General features: G+C 46.9%; 1 protein-coding gene across 1 annotated transcript in view; it reads left to right on the plus strand.

Moving 5' to 3' along the window:
* Positions 1-22,366, plus strand: part of LOC126285057 (protein angel homolog 2-like) — a 66,510-nt gene that overhangs the window by 6,590 nt on the left and 37,554 nt on the right. Inside the window, exon 2 of the mRNA XM_049984402.1 lies at positions 11,592-11,840. Coding sequence (XP_049840359.1) covers positions 11,592-11,840 — 249 coding nt within the window. The remainder of the gene's footprint in view (positions 1-11,591; positions 11,841-22,366) is intronic.

Raw genomic sequence — 22,366 nt, forward strand, 5'->3', positions numbered from 1 at the left:
ATATGCTTTAGAGGAATGACAAGGAAAGGGAGAGGATGGATAGGGAAATTAATGACTTCCATGTGCACAGTGCGTTGGGAAATAGTGTGGCAAAAGTTGAGAATTTGCGCCTAAGCAGGATCGAACGCGGATTTACTGCTTCCCACGAACTGTTACCTCTCTCTCTTTCTTTTTAACTTTCGAGGCATTCGAATCCCTTATTTCTGTAACATTAACAGCACCGAGAATAGCAGGAAACCGGCGTCACGAAGAGGAGGGCGCAGGAAGACGTTAGAACATTCTGATGACCAGAGAATATATCGATTCTAAGTGTGGAAGAGGCGGGGATCAACTCTTCATGACAGGAACACCCCGGGCCTGGGATGGATTAAGGAAGACAGCAAACGAAATTGGAGAAAAACTGTCTGTGTTCTGGTTTGCGAACTGCACAACGGTGCTCATTAAGGAACTGCCAAATATCAGGGATACTTTTTTCACCAACAGCAAACAAGTACTGAGCTGCGGTCTACAAATGTACTTTACAGAGTGGAGTTCGTCTTCGCTTGCGGGAAGTATCCCGTGTCCGGAAAGAGGAGCGTTTGAGTAGGTATCTGATGAGAAGTCGTACAGGTAACTAGAGACAACATCTGTCACATCACGAACCAGACACCTATTGACGATCTGCACACTAGGCGATGCTCTTCTGAGCCCAAAACATCACAGGCGACACACAACGGGGTGTCTGCGACGTGAATCCTGTGAAGGTGTGATCGACATACTTGCTCCCCATTGGCAAGGTACCGTGCAGACTGGACGTTAGTGTCAAGATAAGGAGCGCCCACCGATAGCCAAATGGCACGGCAGTCGACGTTTGGATGCTTCCCCTCAACCACATTCGGTGACCGGTGCTGCTGAAGGAAGCCATAGATCGCTGCGCTGTCACTATCACAGTACGGACATACACTCCTGGAAATGGAAAAAAAGAACACATTGACACCGGTGTGTCAGATCCACCATACTTGCTCCGGACACTGCGAGAGGGCTGTACAAGCAATGATCACACGCACGGCACAGCGGACACACCAGGAACCGCGGTGTTGGCCGTCGAATGGCGCTAGCTGCGCAGCATTTGTGCACCGCCGCCGTCAGTGTCAGCCAGTTTGCCGTGGTATACGGAGCTCCATCGCAGTCTTTAACACTGGTAGCTTGCCGCGACAGCGTGGACGTGAACCGTATGTACAGTTGGCGGACTTTGAGCGAGGGCGTATAGTGGGCATGCGGGAGGCCGGGTGGACGTACCGCCGAATTGCTCAACACGTGGGGCGTGAGGTCTCCACAGTACATCGATGTTGTCGCCAGTGGTCGGCGGAAGGTGCACGTGCCCGTCGACCTGGCACCGGACCGCAGCGATGCACGGATGCACGCCAAGACCGTAGGATCCTACGCAGTACCGTAGGGGACCGCTTCGCCACTTCCCAGCAAATTAGGGACACTGTTGCTCCTGGGGTATCGGCGAGGACCATTCGCAACCTTCTCCATGAAGATGGGCTACGGTCCCGCACACCGTTAGGCCGTCTTCCGCTCACGCCCCAACATCGTACAGCCCGCCTCCAGTGGTGTTGCGACAAGCGTGAATGGAGGGACGAATGGAGACGTGTCGTCTTCAGCGATGAGAGTCGCTTCTGCCTTGGTGCCAATGATGGTCGTATGCGTGTTTGGTGCCGTGCAGGTGAGCGCCACAATCAGGACTGCATACGACCGAGGCACACAGGGCCAACACCCGGCATCATGGTGTGGGGAGCGATCTCCTACACTGGCCGTACACCTCTGGTGATCGTCGAGGGGACACTGAATAGTGCACGGTACATCCAAACCGTCATCGAACCCATCGTTCTACCATTCCTAGACCGGCAAGGGAACTTGCTGTTCCAACAGGACACTGCACGTCCGCATGTATCCCGTGCCACCCAACGTGCTCTAGAAGGTGTAAGTCAACTACCCTGGCCAGCAAGATCTCCGGATCTGTCTACCATTGAGCATGTTTGGGACTGGATGAAGCGTCGTCTCACGCGGTCTGCTCGTCCAGCACGAACACTGGTCCAACTGAGGCGCCAGGTGGAAATGGCATGGCAAGCCGTTCCACAGGACTACATCCAGCATCTCTACGATCGTCTCCATGGGAGAATAGCAGCCTGCATTGGTGCGAAAGGTGGATATACACTGTACTAGTGCCGACATTGTGCATGCTCTGTTGGCTGTGTCTATGTGCCTGTGGTTCTGTCAGTGTGATCATGTGATGTATCTGACCCCAGGAATGTGTCAATAAAGTTTCCCCTTCCTGGGACAATGAATTCACGGTGTTCTTATTTCAATTTCCAGGAGTGTACTTCTGTTCGGGGAAAAAGTGGCGGAAGTAGAAGAAGGGCGGCGGGGCTTGCGAAACTAGATAGGCGCTGAGTGAGAGTGTGCTGCAAGGGTCTCCAGCAATACGATGGTAAAGCACATAGGACAACTGTACCACGATGCCGTGTGAGAACTAATGAAAAGGGCTACCACTCTGTCAAGCACATGATACAGACCTAAACCTATCCTGCACCGAGGGACGGAGAGGGTTTCATATCTTAATTTGAACAGCAAACCGTGCCAAACAAATGAACCTAATGCCGGTAGCATGCTACGAGCAATTGATGGCAAAATAGGGAGTGGCTATGCCTAATGGGAAAGCAGCTACCAGAAGCTTCGCGTAGATGGTAACCCATGCCAGTAACTCCCTGACCTCAGCACCGCTTCGAAGAACGATGACGAGGTCGTCTGCACAAGCGGTGCAGCTGAATACACGGTCACCGAGAGATATCCCAGAGAGGCGTTGTTGGAGGCCGCATAGTGATTGTTTCATGGCACACGACAGCGCAGAGAGCGGGCAGCCTTGACGCGCTGATCGACAGATCGTGAAGGGAGGAGTGAGATGGCCATTGTAAAGTTCACAAACGTAGCTCCACGAAGGAGACGTACTACGACGTCGACGGTAGTATCAGGGTAGCCCATATTGCGGAGCACTGTTTCCAGGTAGTCATGATCAACTTGATCTAACGCCTGGCTGATGCCAAGGCCCACGACGTGCGTGAGCAAGAGCTATTATGTCCCCAGAGGGCAGTGCGGATGTTATTGGCACCTTCCAAAGAATTTTGATCGGGGGGAAACCATGTACCGAGCTGTCCATTTAAGCCTCGCAGCCAACAGATCCATGTGCCGCTGTTGAGTAACGTCAAAGAGCGGTAAACACATATCCGTGAGGTACCCTGAGGCTCGTGAATGGGAATGAGGAAAGCATCGAGGAAGCCATTTGGAATCGGCACGAAAGGTGACACAAGGTCGTGGCGAATTTCCGTCAGCACTGGCGCCAGAAGAGGACGAAATGTCCAATAAAACTCCAGTCGGCGGCCTGTTTACAGAATCCGCCTGGATGGCATCATGGACTTCGTTCTCTGTGACGTTAGCAAGCAGATCCATCGTCACATCCACTGGAACCGAGCCAAGGGGAAGGTTGGAGACCGCCGTAATATTGGCAGGGTGGTGGCGTTGTTGGGAGTACAGCATAACATAACGTGCCTGGATGGCAGGCCAGATATCCCGCTGGGTATCAAACCGCTGCCCATCATCGGTCGTAAGAACCTTAACCAAAGTCCTCCGGCGGTAACGTCGTTCCGCTATGACATGACACATAGATGGACTCTCTTGCATTAACCCATCATATGTGCACAACCTGACCACAGCTCTTTCAAGGTGGCGGCGAGAGAGGGGTGTGAGCTGTCCTTGGCACAATACACCATCGCCAGGCGCTCTGGCGCATACAGCGTCATAGTACATTTCCAGAGAATGGTGAAACAGAATTCCTGAGTCGGCCGCAGCCACGCTGCGGCTTACCTTCCGTAACCTATCAAGGCCTTGTAGAGGGCTGGCTTTGCACAGAGCACCCACCAAGACAGGGCAGACTGATAGGCATCACAGAGTCGACGGAAAGCTGTCCACGTGGTCTCTATGAACTGCCAGAAGCCGGGTGAAGAATCCACTAGGTTGAGGTACTGGAGAATGGTCGCTAGCGTCGCGCATCGAGAGTGACGTGGTAGTTGGTCTTTGAGTGCCTCAGTGCGGTTGATCAGTTCATCCTGCTGACCCCGGAAGAGAGTCATGACTGTGTCTGAGGGGAAGGTGGAAAGTTCATAACGACGACTCGAACCAGATGGCGCCTAGGCACTGGAGATTCTGACACCACTAAACATGAGAACAGTACCTCTGACATCAAGGAGATAGGTATCTGCATCAGCGAGGATACCGTCATGTAAGAGGATCGCCACACCACTACCAGTAGGGGAGGCGTGAAGGACTTGTGCTGTACAGTAAAACCATAGGGAGCACAGAAAGTTGCAACGTGCACCTCCAGAAGGAGAGCCACGGCAACGTCATCAGCATACAGCATGTCATGGAATAAAGCCAGTTTGTGGCATAAGTGAGTGGTGTTGACACTGACCGTGGCTGTGGGGTAAGTCTGGATTGCTGCCGTCGTCAGGAGGACAGGCGATTCAAACACGGTGGAAACACAGGGAACTCCCTGTTAGTCCCCCACGGAAAGGTACGTCACTGTGATTGAGAGGGAGCCAACCCCACCAAGGGGCGTCCACCACTCTGTACACTTCCAGAACATCCATCCTCATCATCGAAGTCGTCCCTCCAGGAGATAGACTTCTCACTGGGCCAGTTCAGTGGAACACTATCAGAGGTGAGACCACAGGTAGCGCCAGACATAGAAAGGGAGGCAGTCGCATCAGACACAGAAGGGGAAATGGTTCAAATGGCTCTGAGCACTATGGGACTTAACATCAAAGGTCATCAGTCCCCTAGAACGTAGAACTACTGAAACCTAACTAATCTAAGGACATCACACACATCCATGCCCGAGGCAGAATTAGAACCTGCGACCGAAGCGATCGCGCGGTTCCAGACTGAAGCGCCTAGAACTGCTCGGCCACACTGGCCGGCGCAGGCGGGGAAAGGTCGGTGTCCGGAGACTGGAGATGGAGGCGCGGAAGGACATCTCTTTGTCAGGTGTCAGGGCGTAAGAGGACAGCGTTTCATCAGTAGCATGGTCGTCATACTGTGCAGACATCCGATGGATTAAGTCATCAGAAGGGGTACGGCGTTGCCTATTCCGTTTCCACGGCGACCGTTACTCCCTAACATGCCGTTCCATGTCGGACGGAGGGCTGCTATCGTCAGACATGTGGCCAGATGGCAGAAAAGCGGAGGTAAGTGCAGCTCCGTAATTAACAACCATGGGGTCGGGACAGAAAGGTTGTGCCTGCTGTCTGTCATCGTTCATTTGTATTGCCTCTGGCAGGAGTGTAGGAGAGACAGGCGAAAGTCAATTGGGTCGTCGAGAGGAGTCGACGCTGGCACCGAGTGATTCAGAAGGCGCAGCAGGCAGCCCCGCCGCGAATGCTTAACGTAGAGGTGGGCGCTAGAGGAAGAGTGCCGCCTCCGATCGGCCTCTGAACCAGTCTACGTCGGAGACGTTAAGAACGGACATGGCCTTCTCAGCCGAAACCTGAACAGGTGCGCGGTTAGCCATCGTACGTGACGACAGCCCTGCAGCCAGCACTAACTAAGGCACGTGTTTCCGTAGCTCAGTTTTTGACAAACGGACACCACTGAGGACACGGAATGTTTCACACGTCTTCCACGCCTCAGCCACTTGCCTGACGACGTTACCATAGGAATTTAAAGGCGGCCACCACTCTGCCTGACGGCACTTCCAATGGGAGTTCGAAAACTCACAACGTTCGGAGGCCAAAACTAGTGTGATCAGCCAAGACAGTCCCTATACAGGGTGCTCTATTGATCATGACTGGGGCAAGTATCTCACGAAATAAGCGTGAAACGGAAAAACAACAAAGAACGAAACTTGTCTAGCTTGAAGGGGGAAACCAGATGGCGCTATGGTTGGACCGCTAGATGGTGCTGCCATGGGTCAAACGGATATTAAATGCGTTTTTTAAAAATAGGAACCCCCATTTTTTATTACGTATTCATGTAGTACGTAAAGAAATATGAATGTTTTAGTTGGACCACTTTTTTCGCTTTGTGATAGATGGAACTGTAGTAGTCACAAACATATGGCTCAAAATTTTAGACGAACAGTTGGTAACAGGTAGGTTTTCTTAAATTAAAATCCATACCGTAGGTACTTTTGAACATTTTATTTCGGTTGTTCCAATGTGATACATGTACCTTTGCGCACTTATCATTTCTGAGAACGCATGGTGCTACAGCATGATTACCTGTAAATGCCACATTAATGCAATAAATGCTCAAAATGATGTCCGCCAGCCTCAATGCATTTGGCAATACTTGTAACGACATTCCTCTCTGCAGCCAGTAGTTCGCCTTCCGTAATGTTCGCACATGCATTGACAAAGCGCTGACGCATGTTGTCAGGCGTTGTCGGTGGATCACGATAGCAAATATCCTTCAACTTTCCCCACAGAAAGAAATCCGAGGACTTCAGATCCGGTGTACGTGCGGGCCATGGTATGGTGCTTCGACGACCAATCCACCTGTCATGAAATATGCTATTCAATACCGCTTCAACCACACGCGAGCTATGTGCCTGACATCCATCATATTGGAAGTACATCGTCATTCTGTCATGCAGTGAAACATCTTGTACTAACATCGGTAGAATATTACGTAGGAAATCAGCATACATTGCACCATTTAGTTTGCCATTGATAAAATGGGGGCCTATTATCCTTCCTCCCCTTTACGTTATTGCTGATGGTGAATGACGCTTCGTCGCAAAATAGAACGCGTGCTAAGGGTCTGTCATCGTCCCGTAATTTCTCTTGTGCCCAGTGGCAGAACTGTACACGACGTTCAAAGTCGTCGCCATGCGATTTCTGGTGCACCGAAATATGGTACGGGTGCAATCGATGTTGATGTAGCATTCCCAACACCGACGTTTTTGAGATTCCCGATTCTCGCGCAGTTTGTCTGATTAGCCGCGACAGTAGCTAAAACAACTACTTGGGCATCATCATTTGTTGCAGATCGTGGTTGACGTTTCACATGTGTCTGAACACTTCCTGTTTCCTTAAATAACGTAACTATCCGACGCATGGTTCGGATACTTGGATGATGTCGTCCAAGATACCGAGCAGCTTACATAGCACACGCCCGTTGGGCATTTTGATCACAATAGCCATACATGAACACGATATCGACCTTTTCCGCAGTTGGTAAACGTCCATTTTAAGACGGGTAATGTATCACGTAGCAAATAACGTTCACACTGGCTAAATGTTACGTGATACCACGTACTTATACGTTTGTGACTATTACAGCGCCATCTATCACAAAGTGAAAAAAGTGGTCCAACTAAAACATTCATATCTCTTTACGTACTACACGAATATGTAACAAAAAATGGGAGTTCCTATTTTTAAAAAAACGCAGTTGATATCCATTTGACTTATGGCTGCGCCATCTAGCGGGCCAACCATAGCGCCATCTGGTTTCCCCCTTCAAGCTAGACGAGCTCCGTTCTTTGTAGTTTTTTCGTTTGATGCTTATTTCGTGAGATATTTGACCCGGTCACGATCAATGGACCACCCTGTATATCGGTCAGAGTATCATAACTTGACAGGTCATCAGTCTCCTAGAACTTAGAACCACTTAAACCTAACTAACCTAAGGACATCACACACATCCATGCCCGAGGCAGTATTCGAACCTGCGACCGTAGCGGTCTCGCGGTTCCAGACTGTAGCGGCTAGAACCGCTCGGCCACCTCGGCCGACTTATGCACATAGTAGTACTGAGGATCGAAAAACGAATTCCGAGAACATCTTGTGGCGGGAGACGCACTTCATCCCGTATAAAACGCCTTCGGTCGCTCGTGATACATAGGAAAAGTTAATTTAATTGCAGCTTGGCGGTAAGAAAACGCCTTGATGTTCCATGGGTCGGATTCTGAGACAAGTCGCTAGGCAGAAGTAAACAAATGCGTTCGCTCGCAAGCAGCACAACAGGCGAGAGGCAAACAAGGTGTGTGCGCCTCACCACAGAAGAAGGCCAGTTGTGTTGTTGAGTTATCCACTGCACCGACCGGAAACATTGTGTCTCTTTGTGCCATCCGGTCACGGCTCGTGACTAATGTAAATTTCTTACTTACCCCACGCTGTAGTGCAGCGTCCTTCGTCCATTAACCCCCTACTCGCAAATTATTGATTGCCATAGGAATTCGGACGATATTAGTGCACCATACTGAAACAAACTCGGCACAATGTTCAACATTCGCCACAGCATTACCACAGTGCCCTTGTAATTTCTCCTTTGAATGTAAAGAATGACAGTGCTGAAAAAAGTCTTACGTTATAAGATTTTCAAACAGCTGAGAAAAACTGAAGGTACTCAAACAGTTTTGACCATCACTAAACTGACACACTATATATTTAGCGCAAAGCAATCTGACTTTCAATAATCCCCGCAAAAGAATGGCCCTGACTAACAATAACCTGAACAATTCATGAATCACTTATCTCACAAAAATCTTCTTTACTCGAACTACTGCAATACAGCGAGCGCCAATACTGCCAGCTAAATAAAATATTATAACTACTGAAGGCACTAACTACTGATAGGTATAGTTATCAAATGAAAGATTTTGATAGAGAACAAACAATGTGTAACTCTTCAGGCTTTGCCGGTGAGATCTTCACATGTGGAATAATCGGGTCTACTGCCGGATGTTTGTGTCGCTCTGGCACAATATTTCGGCCACGTAACTCGTTGCCTTCTTCAGGTGCTACCTGAGACAGTATTTGCCTTAATAGTGTTCAAAAGCTATAAACTATATATCAGTTCATGACATCCAGTCTTACAAATTTCCTTTCTCTGGCGGACACACATCCAGATCGTCCGCTTATAGTAACCTTTCGGCCGGCCGGAGTGGCCGTGCGGTTCTAGGCGCCACAGTCTGGAACCGAGAGACAGCTACGGTAGCATGTTCGAATCCTGCCTCGGGCAAGGATGCGTGTGATGTCCTCAGATTAGTTAGGTTTAATTAGTTCTAAGTTCTAGGTGACTAATGACCTCAGAAGTTAAGTCGCATAGTGCTCAGAGCCATTTGAACCATAGTAGCCTCTCAAAACTCTGGTATCTCTCTCCCCACATCCACCATTGCTCGTGGCTCACCTCCAACTGTCCATCGCTAAGCGCTGTTAACATCCACCTTCCCAGCACTACACAAGCGAATATTCCAACAATGAGTCCAACTACTCACAGACTGCAGACAGAGCACTTTTCATACACAGCACTAAATGGCGCCGAGCGGGGTGGCCGAGCGGTTCTAGGCACTACAGTGTGGAACCGCGCGACCGCTACGGTCGCAGGTTCGAATCCTGCCACGGGCATCGATGTGTGTGATGTTCTTAGGTTAGTTAGGTTTAAGTAGTTCTAAGTTCTAGGGGACTGATGACCTCAGAAGTTAAGTCCCATAGTGCACAGAACCATTTGAACCACTACATGGCATTACTAACATAAAAAACTAAACAGCCTACTTACAAATTATACCTTTTGAGACAGGTTCAAGACGTTGCTATATCATCAGCAGCGGTTTTGCAGAGGTGTTCTAATCTTGTTTACATATTTCAGATTCAACTGCAAATTCGTATCTTCATGTCCGAAATGAGAAATGAATTTTGAATATTGTGTAATCGTCAAACAGTCCAGAGAAGTTTTAAAAATGTACCTCCATGTAAGCTGTTGAAAAACACGCCGTAGCAGAAAACAGACTCCCTCTCCACGTTGATGAGTTACGACCACGGAAACCTTTTCGGTTACGTGAATCATGAATGGACTCCGTCGGACGGGTATTCACCAAGAAAATGTTCACTGTATTGTGTGGGAAAGATGGACTAACATGCTCCTAAGCCTATCTTCACATCCGCAAACAATACTGTGTTACTAGAACTGTAGTCTATTATGACTGTTGACAAATTTCTACATCTACATCTACGTGATTACTCTGCTGTTCACGATGAAGTGCCTGGCGGCTCACCTCCAACAGCCGAACGCTACGGGCTGATCACATCGAACTGCCCGAAGCTACACTAGCGAATATTGCAAAAGTGAGTCCAACCAGCCACAGACTGCACACAGCGCAGTCAGAGATTTTCATACAGAGCACCACGTGGCGTTACGAACATACAAACCCAAACAGACTGCTTTGCGGCTGGAAGCCACTAGTATCCTACGCAGTCTTTCCCTTTCTTTCCCGTTCCTATATTTCAGATACAATCACATAACGGACGCTTGCCATCAAGTAGTATTCGAGGACGTGCGCCGGCCGGGGTGGCCGAGCGGTCTAGGCGCTACAGTATGGAACCGCGCGACCACTACGGCCGCAGGTTAGAATCCTGCCGCGGGCATGGGTGTGTGTGATGTCTTTAGGTTAAATAAGTTTAAGTAGTGCTAAGTTCTAGGGGACTGATGACCACAGCAGTAATGTCCCATAGTGCTCAGAGCCATTTGAACCATTTAAGGACGTGCAGGTTGATGTATTTTTCTTCACAGTTCACAGTGTAGGAAGTTCCATGCGGCTTTTCGCGGATGATGCTGTAGTACACAGAGAAGTTGCAGCATTAGAAAATTGCAGCGAAATGCAGGAAGATCTGCAGCGGATAGGCACATGGTGCACGGAGTGGCAACTGACCCTTAACATAGACAAATGTAATGTATTGCGAATACATAGAAAGAAGGTTCTTTTATTGTATGATTAAATGATAACGGAACAAACACTGGTAGCAGTTACTTCTGTAAAATATCTGGGAGTATGCGTGCAGAACGATTTGAAGTGGAATGACCATATAAAATTAATTTTTGGTAAGGCGGGTACCAGGTTGAGGTTCATAGGGAGAGTCCTTAGAAAATGTGGTCCATCAACAAAGGAGATGGCTTACAAAACACTCGTTCGACCTATACTTGAGTATTGCTCATCAGTGTGGGATCCGTACCAGATCGGGTTGACAGAGGAGATAGAGAAGGTGCAAAGAAGAGCGTCGCGTTTATTCATATTGTTATTTGGTCAGCATGATAGCATGACGGAGATGTTTAGCAAACTCAAGTGGCAGAATCTGCAAGAGAGGCGCTCTGCATAGCGGTGAAGCTTGCTGTCCAGGTTTCGAGAGGGTGCGTTCTGGACGAGGTATCGAATATATTGCTTCCCCCTACTTATACCTCCCGAGGAGATCACGCATGTAAAATTAGAGAGATTCGAGCGTGCACAGAAGCTTTCCGGCAGTCGTTCTTCCCGCGTACCATACGCGAGGTAATGACAGTGGCACGTAAAGTGCCCTCCGCCACACACCGTTGGGTGGCTTGCGGAGTATAAATGTAGATGTAGTTGTAGATGTAGTCCCACTATTCACAGGTGGGGTTTTGCTATCGGGAACGGACATAGTGAGTGCTGTCTGTGAAACGATGGGGGATGAGCGGCAGGTTTGAGCGTTGTGCTCCACAGTACGCAGTGCCGCGTGGCCTGTCCTCTCCTCTTGCAGGTGGAGCTGCTGCTGTCGGAGGTGGAGCGCTTCGCGGGCGCGTGCCCCGTGCTGGTGGCCGGCGACCTGCAGGTGGAGCCGTTCTCTCCGCTGTACCGCCTGCTCACCATGGGCCTGCACCCCCGCGACCAGTCGCCCCGCCAGCAGCGCCGCACCGCCCCCCGCTGCTCAACGCTCCCCGGGCCCGTCGCCGCCGTGCGGGAGCCCGCGCTGCTAGCGCCTCAGCCGCCTCCAGCCCGCTCGTGGGAGGTGAGTCCGGGCTGCCCCTAAACAGCCAATAGCACTCTGCCCTGTTTTGTACACTGTTTTTTTTAATGGTTCTGAGCACTATGGGACTCAACTGCTGTGGTCATTAGTCCCCTAGAACTTAGAACGACTTAAACCTAACTAACTTAAGAGCATCAGACACATCCATGCCCGAGGCAGCACTCGAACCTGCGACCGTAGCGGTCGCGCAGTTCCGGACTGAGCGCCTAGAACCGCTAGACCACCGCGGCCGGCTTGTACACTACTGGCCATTAAAATTGCTACACTAAGAAGAACCGCAGATTATAAACGGGTATTCATTGGAAAAATATATTATACTAGAACTGACATGTGATTACATTTTCACGCAGTTTGGGTGCATAGATCCTGAGAAATCAGTACCCAGAACAACCACCTCTGGCCATAATAGCCGCATTGATACGCCCGGGAATTGAGTCAAAGAGAGCTACGATGGCGTGTACAGGTACAGCTGCCCATGCAGCTTCAACACGATACCACAGTTCATCAACAGTAGTGACTGGCGTATTGTGACGAGCCAGTTTGCTCGGCCACAATTGACCAGATGTTTTCAATTTGTGAGAGATATGAAGAATGTGATGTCCAGGGCAGCAGTCGAACATTTTCTGTATCCAGAAAGGCCCGTGCAGGACCTGCAACGTGCGATTGTGCGTTATCCTGCTGCAGTGTAAGGTTTCGCAGGGATCGAATCAAGCGCAGAACCACGGGTCGTAACGCATCTGAAATGTAACGTCCACTGTCCAAATCGCCGTCAATGCTAACAAGAGGTGACCGAGACGTGTAACCAATGGAACCCTATACCATCACGCCGGGTGATACGCCAGTATGTCGATGACGAAAACACGCTTCCAATGTGCGTTCACCTCGATGTCGCCAAACACGCTTGCGACGACCTTGATGCTGTAAACATAACTTGGATTCATCCTTAAAAATGACGTTTTGCCATTAGTGCACCCAGGTTCGTCGTTGAGTACACCATCGCAGGCGCTCCTGTCTGTGCAACGTCAAGGGTAACCGCAGCCGTGGTCTCCGAGCTGATAGTCCATGCCGCTAAAAACCTCGTCAAACTGTTCGTGCAGATGGTTGTTGTTTTGCAAACGTCCCCATCTGCTAACTCAGGCATCGAGACGTGGCTGCACGATGAGATTCCTGTCATCTCGACTGCTAGTGACACGAGGCCGTTGGGATACAGCACGGCATTACCCTCCTGAACCCACCGATTCCATATTCTGCTAAGTCATTGGCAGCAATGTCGAGATACGATAAACCGCAATCGCGATAGGCTACAATCCGACCTTTATAAAGTCGGAAACGTGATGGTACGCATTTCTCCTCCATACACGCGGCATCGCAAAAACGTTTCACCAGGTAACGCCGGTCAACTGCTGTTTGTGTATGAGAAGTCGGTTGGAAACTTTCCTCATGTACGAGCCACCACCGGCACCAACCTTGTGAGAATGCTCTGAAAAGCTAATCATTTGCATATCACAGCATATTCTTCCTGTAGCTTAAATTTCTAGTCTGTAGCACGTCAACATCGTGGTGCAGCAATTTTAATGGCCGTTAGTGTACGTTCCTCACAGGGAACTTCACAGCAAAAATAAACATAACCAAAGCCTTGCAGACAAACAAAAATTACGCGAAGCGAAATGTAGTGTGAGGAGGGCTATGCGAGAGGCGTTCAATGAATTCGAAAGTAAAGTTCTATGTACTGACTAGGCAGAAAATTGCAAGAAATTTTGCTCTGATGTCAAAGCTGTAGGTGGATCAAAACAAAATGTCCACGCACTCTGTGACCATAATGGTACTGAAACAGAGGATGACAAAGTAAAGGCCGAAATACTAAATGTCTTTATCCAAAGCCGTTTCACAAAGGAAACTGCACGGTAGTTCCTTCCCTATATTGACGCACAGATGACAAAATGGTAGATATTGAAATAGATGACAGAGTGATAGAAAAACAATTAAAATCGCTCAAAAGTGGAAAGGCCGCTGCACCTGATGGGATACCAGTTCGATTTTACACAGAGTACGTGAAGGAACTTGCCCCTCTTCTTGCAGGGGTGTACCGTAGGTCACTATAATAGCGTAGCGTTCCAAAAGATTGGAAAAGGGCACAGGTCATCCGCGTTTTCAAGAATGGACGTCTAACAGATGTGCAGAACTATAGACCAATATCTCTAACGTCGATCAGCTGTAGAATTTTGGAACACCTATTATGTTCGAGTATAATGACTTTTCTGGAGACTAGAAATCTACTCTGTAGGAATCAGCGTGGGTTACGAAAAGACGATCGTGTGAAACCCAGTTCGCGCTATTCGTCCACGAGACTAAGAAGGCCATAGACACGGGTTCCCAGGAAGATGCCGTGTTTCTTGACTCCCGCAAGGCTTTTGATACACTTCTGCACAGTCGTTTAATGAACAAAGTAAGACCATATGGATTATCAGACCAATTGTGTGATTGGATTGAGGAGTTCCTAGCTAACAGAACGCAGCATGTCATTCTCAATGGAGAAAAGTCTTCCGATGTAAGTCTAATTTCAGGTGTGCCGCAGGGGAGTTTCAAAGGACCGTTTCTATTCACAATATATATAAAAAACCTTGTGGATAATGTCGGAAGTTCACTGAGGCTTTTAGCGGATGATGCTGCAGCATATCGCTAGGTTGTAACAATGGAAAATTGTACTGAATTGCGGGATGCTCTGCACCGAATTGACGCATGCTGCAGGGAACGGCAATTAAATCTCAGTGTTGACAAGTGTAATGTGCTGCGAATAAACAGAACGAAAGATCCTTTATCATTTAGTTACAATATATCAGGTCAGCAACTGGAAGCAGTTAAGTCCATAAATTATCTGGGAGTAGGCATTAGGAGTGATTTAAAATGGAATGACCATATACAATTATTCGTCGGTAAAGCAACAAAGAAAGTAGGTTACAGTACACTTGTTCGCCCACTGCTTGGATACTGCTCACCGGTGTGGGATCCGTACCAGATAGGGTTGATGGAAGAGATAGAGAAGATCCAACGGAGAGCAGAGCGCTTCGTTACAAGATCATTTAGTAATCGCGAAAGCGTTACGGAGATGATAGATAAACTCCAGTGGAAGACTCTGCAAGAGACGCTCAGTAGTCCGGTACGGGCTTTTGTTGAAGTTTCGAGAACATAAATTCACCAAGGAGTCAAGCAGTATATTGCTCCCTCCTACGTATATCTCGCGAGGAGACGATGAGGATAAAATCAGAGAGATTAGAGCCCACACAGAGGCATACCGACAATCTTTCTTTCCACGAACAATACGAGACTGGAATAGAAGGGAGAACCGACAGAGGTACTCAATGTACCCTCCACCACACACTGTCAGGTGGCTTGCGGAGTATGGATGTAGATGTAGATTAAAATTGTACTCTGGACCGGGACTCCAACCCGAACCTTTTCGGGAAATACACTTATTGGCTACGCTACCCAGGCACCACTCAAGACCTGCTCTCGCAACTTCAATTCTGCCAGTTTATCTCTCCTTCTTTCCAAATTTCGCAAGGAGCTCTTCTGCGTACCTTACAGGATTACCAGTCTGGAAGGACGGATATTCAGGAGAAAATGGGTTGTTCCAGTAGTAAGTCTTTCATGACAACGCTATCGTATAAAACATTCTCAGACCTCTTGCCGCCTCCGAACTGATGCGGCACGATGTCCGAGTACGTTTTATACAACAGAATATGGATTAGTCACAACTTAGGAATTGTTGTCAGAATCAACCTTTCGCTGTGCAACGGAGTGTGCGCTGAAACTTCTTGATACATTTAACCTTGCATGCTGCTACAGTACTCCAACTCGGAACCTTTCCTTTCGTGGGCAACGTACTTATCAACTCTTCTCTTCAGGAATCATACGCTACTTGCTGTCACAGTTTCACAACCGCCAGCACGTCTCTTCCGCTTACCATATTCCACAACAGGCCATACACGCACTATTGGACTAGTGCTTCTTGAAGAAAACATGCTCAAGGAAACAGGTTACCCACATCGTAGTGGTTAGTCCCTGTACTAAACTTTCATTTCTCAGCGAAGACTGCTCTGTTTCAAAACTTCCTGAGATATTATCACTTTGATTCTGACAGACTGTCGAGCCCAGAGTCTCGTCTTTCTTGAACAATACCAACTCCGGCTCAGTTATGGAGGCACGACTCACGACCCATTCCAACAGTTCTAGTTTTGTCACTCCTTCCCCAAAACTGTCCTTCATATTTTGCCAATCTAGCACTTACGGATAAAAAAATTAAGATTCTGGACAAATGGCTTAGCCATAGCATAGGGACTGTTCCCAGAATCAATTTTTCACTCTGCAGTTAAATGTGAGCTGTTTTGAAATTTCCAAAAATAACTGTGGTTTCTTCGCTATATTCTGTCTGAACGCGGAGGCTATATATCTCTTACTCTCTACAAGTGACTGTAACTGCTTTAGAAAAAGCACCTGGCCACTTCGTGCCGGAAAACCTCACGTTGCTCCTTTCAACAATGTAGTGTAACGGACGGTCTCATTAGAAGGCCATTGCTGTCATAGCATATTTCATATTCTATTCCTTCACGGATGGGTAATCAAAACATAAATTTCCATAAAAAGCTATCGAATCTTTTGAGGATCTGATATTAAATAACTGTTCCTCGTTTGCAGAGCTATTTATTCATCATCTTTTAGCATCTAGTGTCGAGACGACGGTCGAATCAAACTGTGAAATAATAATAGTTCAATAGCCGAGTATCTGAGGAAGATTTATGTCGCATCATCTACAAACAATGTTGTAAATAGAATAGATGAAGACGGACCGTAAAGGATTCAGAAAGTATGAACTTTCTAGAAAAAGAAACAGCTACTGACATCCAAAAATATAAACCCTGCGCCTAGAAAAAATTCACGAAACATTATATGTGGAATATACCTCTGTCTGCTCACGGAATGTGGACAATGGAAAAGACAGTAAAGGAACGACAAGAAACCTTTCAAGCACTGTGTGAAGTAGACTGATGAAGGCCAGATAGCCTTAGAGAGTAAAGGAATGTAACCACCTACAGATAGTCAATGAGAAAAAAGTCCTAATAAAGAACTTACTGAATCAAAGATACACACTGAAGTGACAAAAGTCATGGAATAGAGATATGCACGTATACAGATGGCGATAGTATCGCGTATACAAGCTAGAAATGGGCAATGCGTTGGTGGAGTTGCTATTTGTACTCAAGTGATTCACGTCAAAAGAATTCCGACCCAAGTTGTCAACAAGGCACTGTGAAAGCTGGTGGTGACTCCATAACATTGTAGGCCGTGTTTACATGGAGCTGAATGGGCTCTCTGTTCCAGCTGAACCAATCATTGACTGGAAATGGTTATGTTCGGCTACTTGCAGAGCATTTGTAGCCGTTAATGGGCTTCATGTTCCCAAACAACAACAGCAGTTGAATGAATGACAGTGTACTAAGTCACTCGGCTTCAGATGTTTGCGAGTGCTTTCAGGAACATTCCGGACAATTCGACATGAATCCCATCGAACATTTATGGGACATAATCGAGAGGTCAAGCCGTACACAAAATCCTGCATCGACAACACTTTCGCCATTATGGACGGCATATAAAGGCAGCATGTCTAGGGGCAGACAGAGCGATAGCTTAGCGTGTTTGGTCAGAGGGTTAGCTACCCTCTGTAATAAAAGAACTTGGTAACCAGACCAAGAAGAAACTAAACAGGGGCCATGGAAAGTCCGCAACAACGAACAAAATAAGATACAAAAAAAGGAGAAAAAGTTGTAACGTCTTTGATTAGTGCTCCAAAACATCCTCGGTACCGGGTTCGAAACCCGCAACCGTTCATGTTTTGATTAACAGTCAGCATTGGCGGCCGAAGACTTCCGGCATAAGAAGTCACGCTCATTCTGTCAACGGCCTAATCAAAGAGGGCGGACGAGCGGACAGAAGTTCAGGACGATCTCTTGTTCTTGGGGTTGGAAACTGACTCTAAGGCCGAAAGAATCAGGGATGATCAATGGCATGAGCATACAAATGGCAATGGAAATCACTGCATAAAGATCATAACGTGTATCCACAGGACATGTGGCTTGTTATTGAAGAAGTGATCCCGTGCAGTGGCCATGCGGTTCTAGGCGCTACAGTCTGGAACCGCGCGACCGCATCGGTCGCAGGTTCGAATCCTGCCTCGGGCATGAATATGTGTGATGTCCTTAGGTTAGTTAGGTTTAAGCAGTTCTGAGTTCTAGGGGACTGATGACCAAAGAAGTTAAGTCCCATAGTGCTCAGAGCCATTTGAACCATTTTTTTTGAAGAAGTGATGATCTCTCCACTGACACAAGATTCCGGATTAGTTCCCCATTCTGATATTCGGGATGGGACTGGCAAGAGGGAGGTGACCGTGAGAAAAAGATAGAGTACCCAACGAAAGGATAACTTTCTGCTAGTAGGAGCGTGAAATGTAAGAAATTTGAACGTGGTAGGGTAGCTATAAAACCTGAAAAGGGATATGCAAAGGCTCAATCTAAATACAGGAGGGGTCAGTGAACAGAAATAGAAAGACGACAAAGATTTCTGGGCCGATGAGTATAGGGTAAAATCAACAGCAGCAGAAAATGGTATAACAGGAGTAGGATTCGTTATGAATAGGAAGGTAGCGCACAGAGTGTGTTACTGTGAAGCTAACTCAGGTATAGATGCTGACGTCGCGAACTCAAGATGGAGAGATACAGTAAGTATGTGAGGAGTTGAAATGGTAATACAGTACTTAAAGGGAGATGAAAATGTAACAATCTTGAAGGACTGGAATGCAGTTAAAGCGGAAGGAGCAGAAGAAAATGTTAAAGAAGAGTATGGACTTGGGACAAGGAATGAGAGAGGATAAATACTAACTGAGTTCTGTAATAAATTTCAGCTAGCAACAGCTAATACTCTGCTCAAGAATCACAAGAGGAGCAGGTACACTTGGAAAAGGCCGGGTGATATAGGAATATTTCTGTTAGATTACATCATGATCAGGCTGAGATTCCGAAATCAGTCACTGGATTTTAATGCGCACCCAGGAGCAGATATGCAACAAGTCCACTAAAGAGACAGCTTACACTACACTCGTTCGTCCTCTGTTAGAATATTGCTGCGCGGTGTGGGATCCTTACCAGGTGGGATTGACGGAGGACATCGAAAGGGTGCAAAAAAGGGCAGCTCGTTTTGTATTATCACGTTATAGGGGAGAGAGTGTGGCAGATATGATACACAAGTTGGGATGGAAGTCATTACAGCATAGACGTTTTTCGTCGCGGCGAGACCTTTTTACGAAATTTCAGTCACCAACTTTCTCTTCCGAATGCGAAAATATTTTGTTGAGCCCAACCTACATAGGTAGGAATGATCATCAAAATAAAATAAGAGAAATCAGAGCTCGAACAGAAAGGTTTAGGTGTTCGTTTTTCCCGCTCGCTGTTCGGGAGTGGAATAGTAGAGAGATAGTATGATTGTTGTTCGATGAACCCTCTGCCAAGCACATAAATGTGAATTGCAGAGTAGTCATGTAGATGTAGATGTAGATGTAGATATAGACTCAGATTACGATGTAATAGTGATGAATACTATGGGAAGCTTAAGAGATTAGTCAGAAAGAATCAATACGTAAAGAAGTGGGATGCGGAACTACTGACGAATGACGAGATACACTTGAAGTTCTCTAAGGCTATAAATACCACAATAAGGAATAGCTCACTAGGCAGTACAGTTGGAAAGGAACTGACATCTCTAAAAAGATCGATCGCAGAAGTTGAAAAGAAAAACATAGGTACAAAGAAGGTAACTCCCAAGAAACCATGGGTTTGTACTTCAGTTAATCGATAAAAGAATAAAGTACAAAAATGTTCAGGGAAATTCAGGAATACAGAAATACAGATCACAGAGGAATTAAATAAATAGGAAGTGCAGGGAATCTACGATGAAATGGCTACATGAAAAATAAATGACTGTCGGAAGGACTGACTAAGCGTACAGGAAAGTCAAAACAACCTCTAATGAAATTAAAAGCAAGGTTGGTAACATTAAGAGTGCAACGTCAATTCCACTGTTACATGCAGAGGAGAGAGCGAATAGGTGGAGAAAGTACATCGAAGGACTCTGTGAGGGGGAAAATTTCTCTTATTTAATGGAAGAAAAAACAGGAGTCGACATAATAGAGATAGGGCATCCAGCATTAGCATCAAGATTTAAGAGAGCTTTGGAGGACTTAATATCAAATAAGGCAGAAGGGATCGATACATTCCATCAGAATTTTTAAAAGCATTGGTGGAGGTGGCAACAAAAGACTATTCAAATTGGTGTGTAGAATGTATGGGACTGGCGACAAACCATCTGACTTTCGGAAAGATAACATCCACACAGTTCTGAAACTGCAAGAGCCGACAAATGAGAGAATTATCGCACAACCAGCTTAATAGCTCATTCATCCAAGTTGCTTATAAGAATAATATACAGAAGAATGCGAAAGAATATTGAGTATGTGCTAGATGACGATCAGCATGGCTTTAGGAAAGGTAAAGGCACCAGAGAGGCAATTCTGACTTCGTGATTGATGAAGGAAGCAAGACGAAAGAAAAGTCAAGACACGATCATAGGATTTGTTGACCAGGAAAAAACATTCGACAGTGTAAAATAGGGCAAGATGTTCGAAATTCTGACAAAAAACCGGAGTAAGCTATAGAGACAGACGGATAATATAAAATATGTACAAGAGCCAAGAGGGAATAATAAGAGTGGACGACCAAGAACGAAGCGCTCGGATTTAAAGGGTGTAGGACAGGGATACAGCCCCCCCCCCCCCCCCCCCCCTACTGTTCAATCTGTACATCGAAGACGCAGTAATGGAAATAAAAGAAAAGTTCAGGAGTGGAATTGAAATTGAAGGTGAAAGGATATCAATGATACGATTCGCTGATGCCATTGGCATTCTGAGTGAAAGCGAAACAGAATTACATGACCTGCTGAATAAAATGAATAGTCTAATGAGTACAAAATTTGGATTGAGGTTAAATCAAAGAAAGACGAAAATAATGAGAAGTAGCAGAAATAAGAACAGCGAGAAACTTAAGATCAGGCCTGATGGTCACGAAGTAGATAAAGTTAAGGACTTCTACTACCTAGACAGCAAAATAACCTGTGTCGGAAGGAGTAAGAAGGGCATCAAAAGCAGTCTAGAACGCACAAATGCCATTCCTGGCCAAGAGAAGTCTACTAGTATCAAACATACGCCTTAATCTGAGGAATAAATTTCTCATAATGTACGTTTGGAGCACAGCATTGTATGGTAGTGAAACATGGACTCTGGGAAAATCGGAAGAGTAGAGTATCGAAGTATTTCAGATGTGGTGCTACAGACGAATGTTGGAAATTAGTTGGAGTGATAAGGTAAGGAATGAGGAGGTTCTGTGCAGAATCGGATAGGAAAGGGACATAGGGGAAACACTGACAGGGAGAAAGGACAGGACGATAGGATATGTGTTAAGACATCAGGGAATGACTTCCATGGTGCTACAGGGAGCTGTAGAAGGCAAAAATTGTGGAGGCAGACAGAGATTGGAATACCACCCAGCAAACAATTGAGGACGTATGTTTCAAGTGCAAGTGCTATCCTGAGATGAAGAGGTTGGCACAGGAGAGGCTCTCTCGGCGGGCCGCGTCAAACCAGTCAGACGACTGATGACCCAAAGAAAGAATAGAGGCAGCATGGCTGAATATTACTGCAGGGGACTTCCAACGATCTGTTGAGTCCTATAGCAAGTCAAGTTGTTGCACTACACACCGTGTTCAGGCCACGAGTGGCCTACCGGTACCATTCGACCGCCGTGTCATCCTCAGTGAAGGATGCCGATAGGAGCGGCGTGGGCACAACACACTGCTCTCCCAGTCGTTATGATGGTCGGGGAGCTAATCAATTGGCATCGCGAGGCTGAGTGCACCTCGAAAAGAGGCAACAGCGCATGGCGGCCTGAATGGTCACCCATCCAAGTGCCGACCACGACCAACAGCGCTTAACTTCAGTAATCTCGCTGGAACCGGTGTATCCACTGCGGCAAGCCTGTTGGCACTCGAGTTGCTGCACTACGTTGGGCAAAATGAGGTCCGGCACGATATCAGAATATATTCCATGATTTTTATCACCTCAGTGTAAAGTGCTTCGACTTTTATTACGAAGTTAAACCTCCTAGGGGTTTTACCAGCGAAGATCGCCAAAACAGCGGTATGTTTTAAGTACTTATTCTATTTATACAACCAGTTTCGGCGTCTCAATAATGCATATTAAAGATGAGTATGTATATATGTGGCGCATATGAAGGTATACCACAGCCGACTTTACGCAATATAAGGCGTAATAATAAAAGTCTTTAAAACCTACAAATTGCAGTTTGCAGCGTAAAGACAAGTACCTGCGCCTGTGCACATACAGCACA

The sequence above is a fragment of the Schistocerca gregaria genome, chromosome 1, assembly GCF_023897955.1.
Source record: "Schistocerca gregaria isolate iqSchGreg1 chromosome 1, iqSchGreg1.2, whole genome shotgun sequence".
Taxonomy (NCBI): Eukaryota; Metazoa; Arthropoda; class Insecta; order Orthoptera; family Acrididae; genus Schistocerca; species Schistocerca gregaria.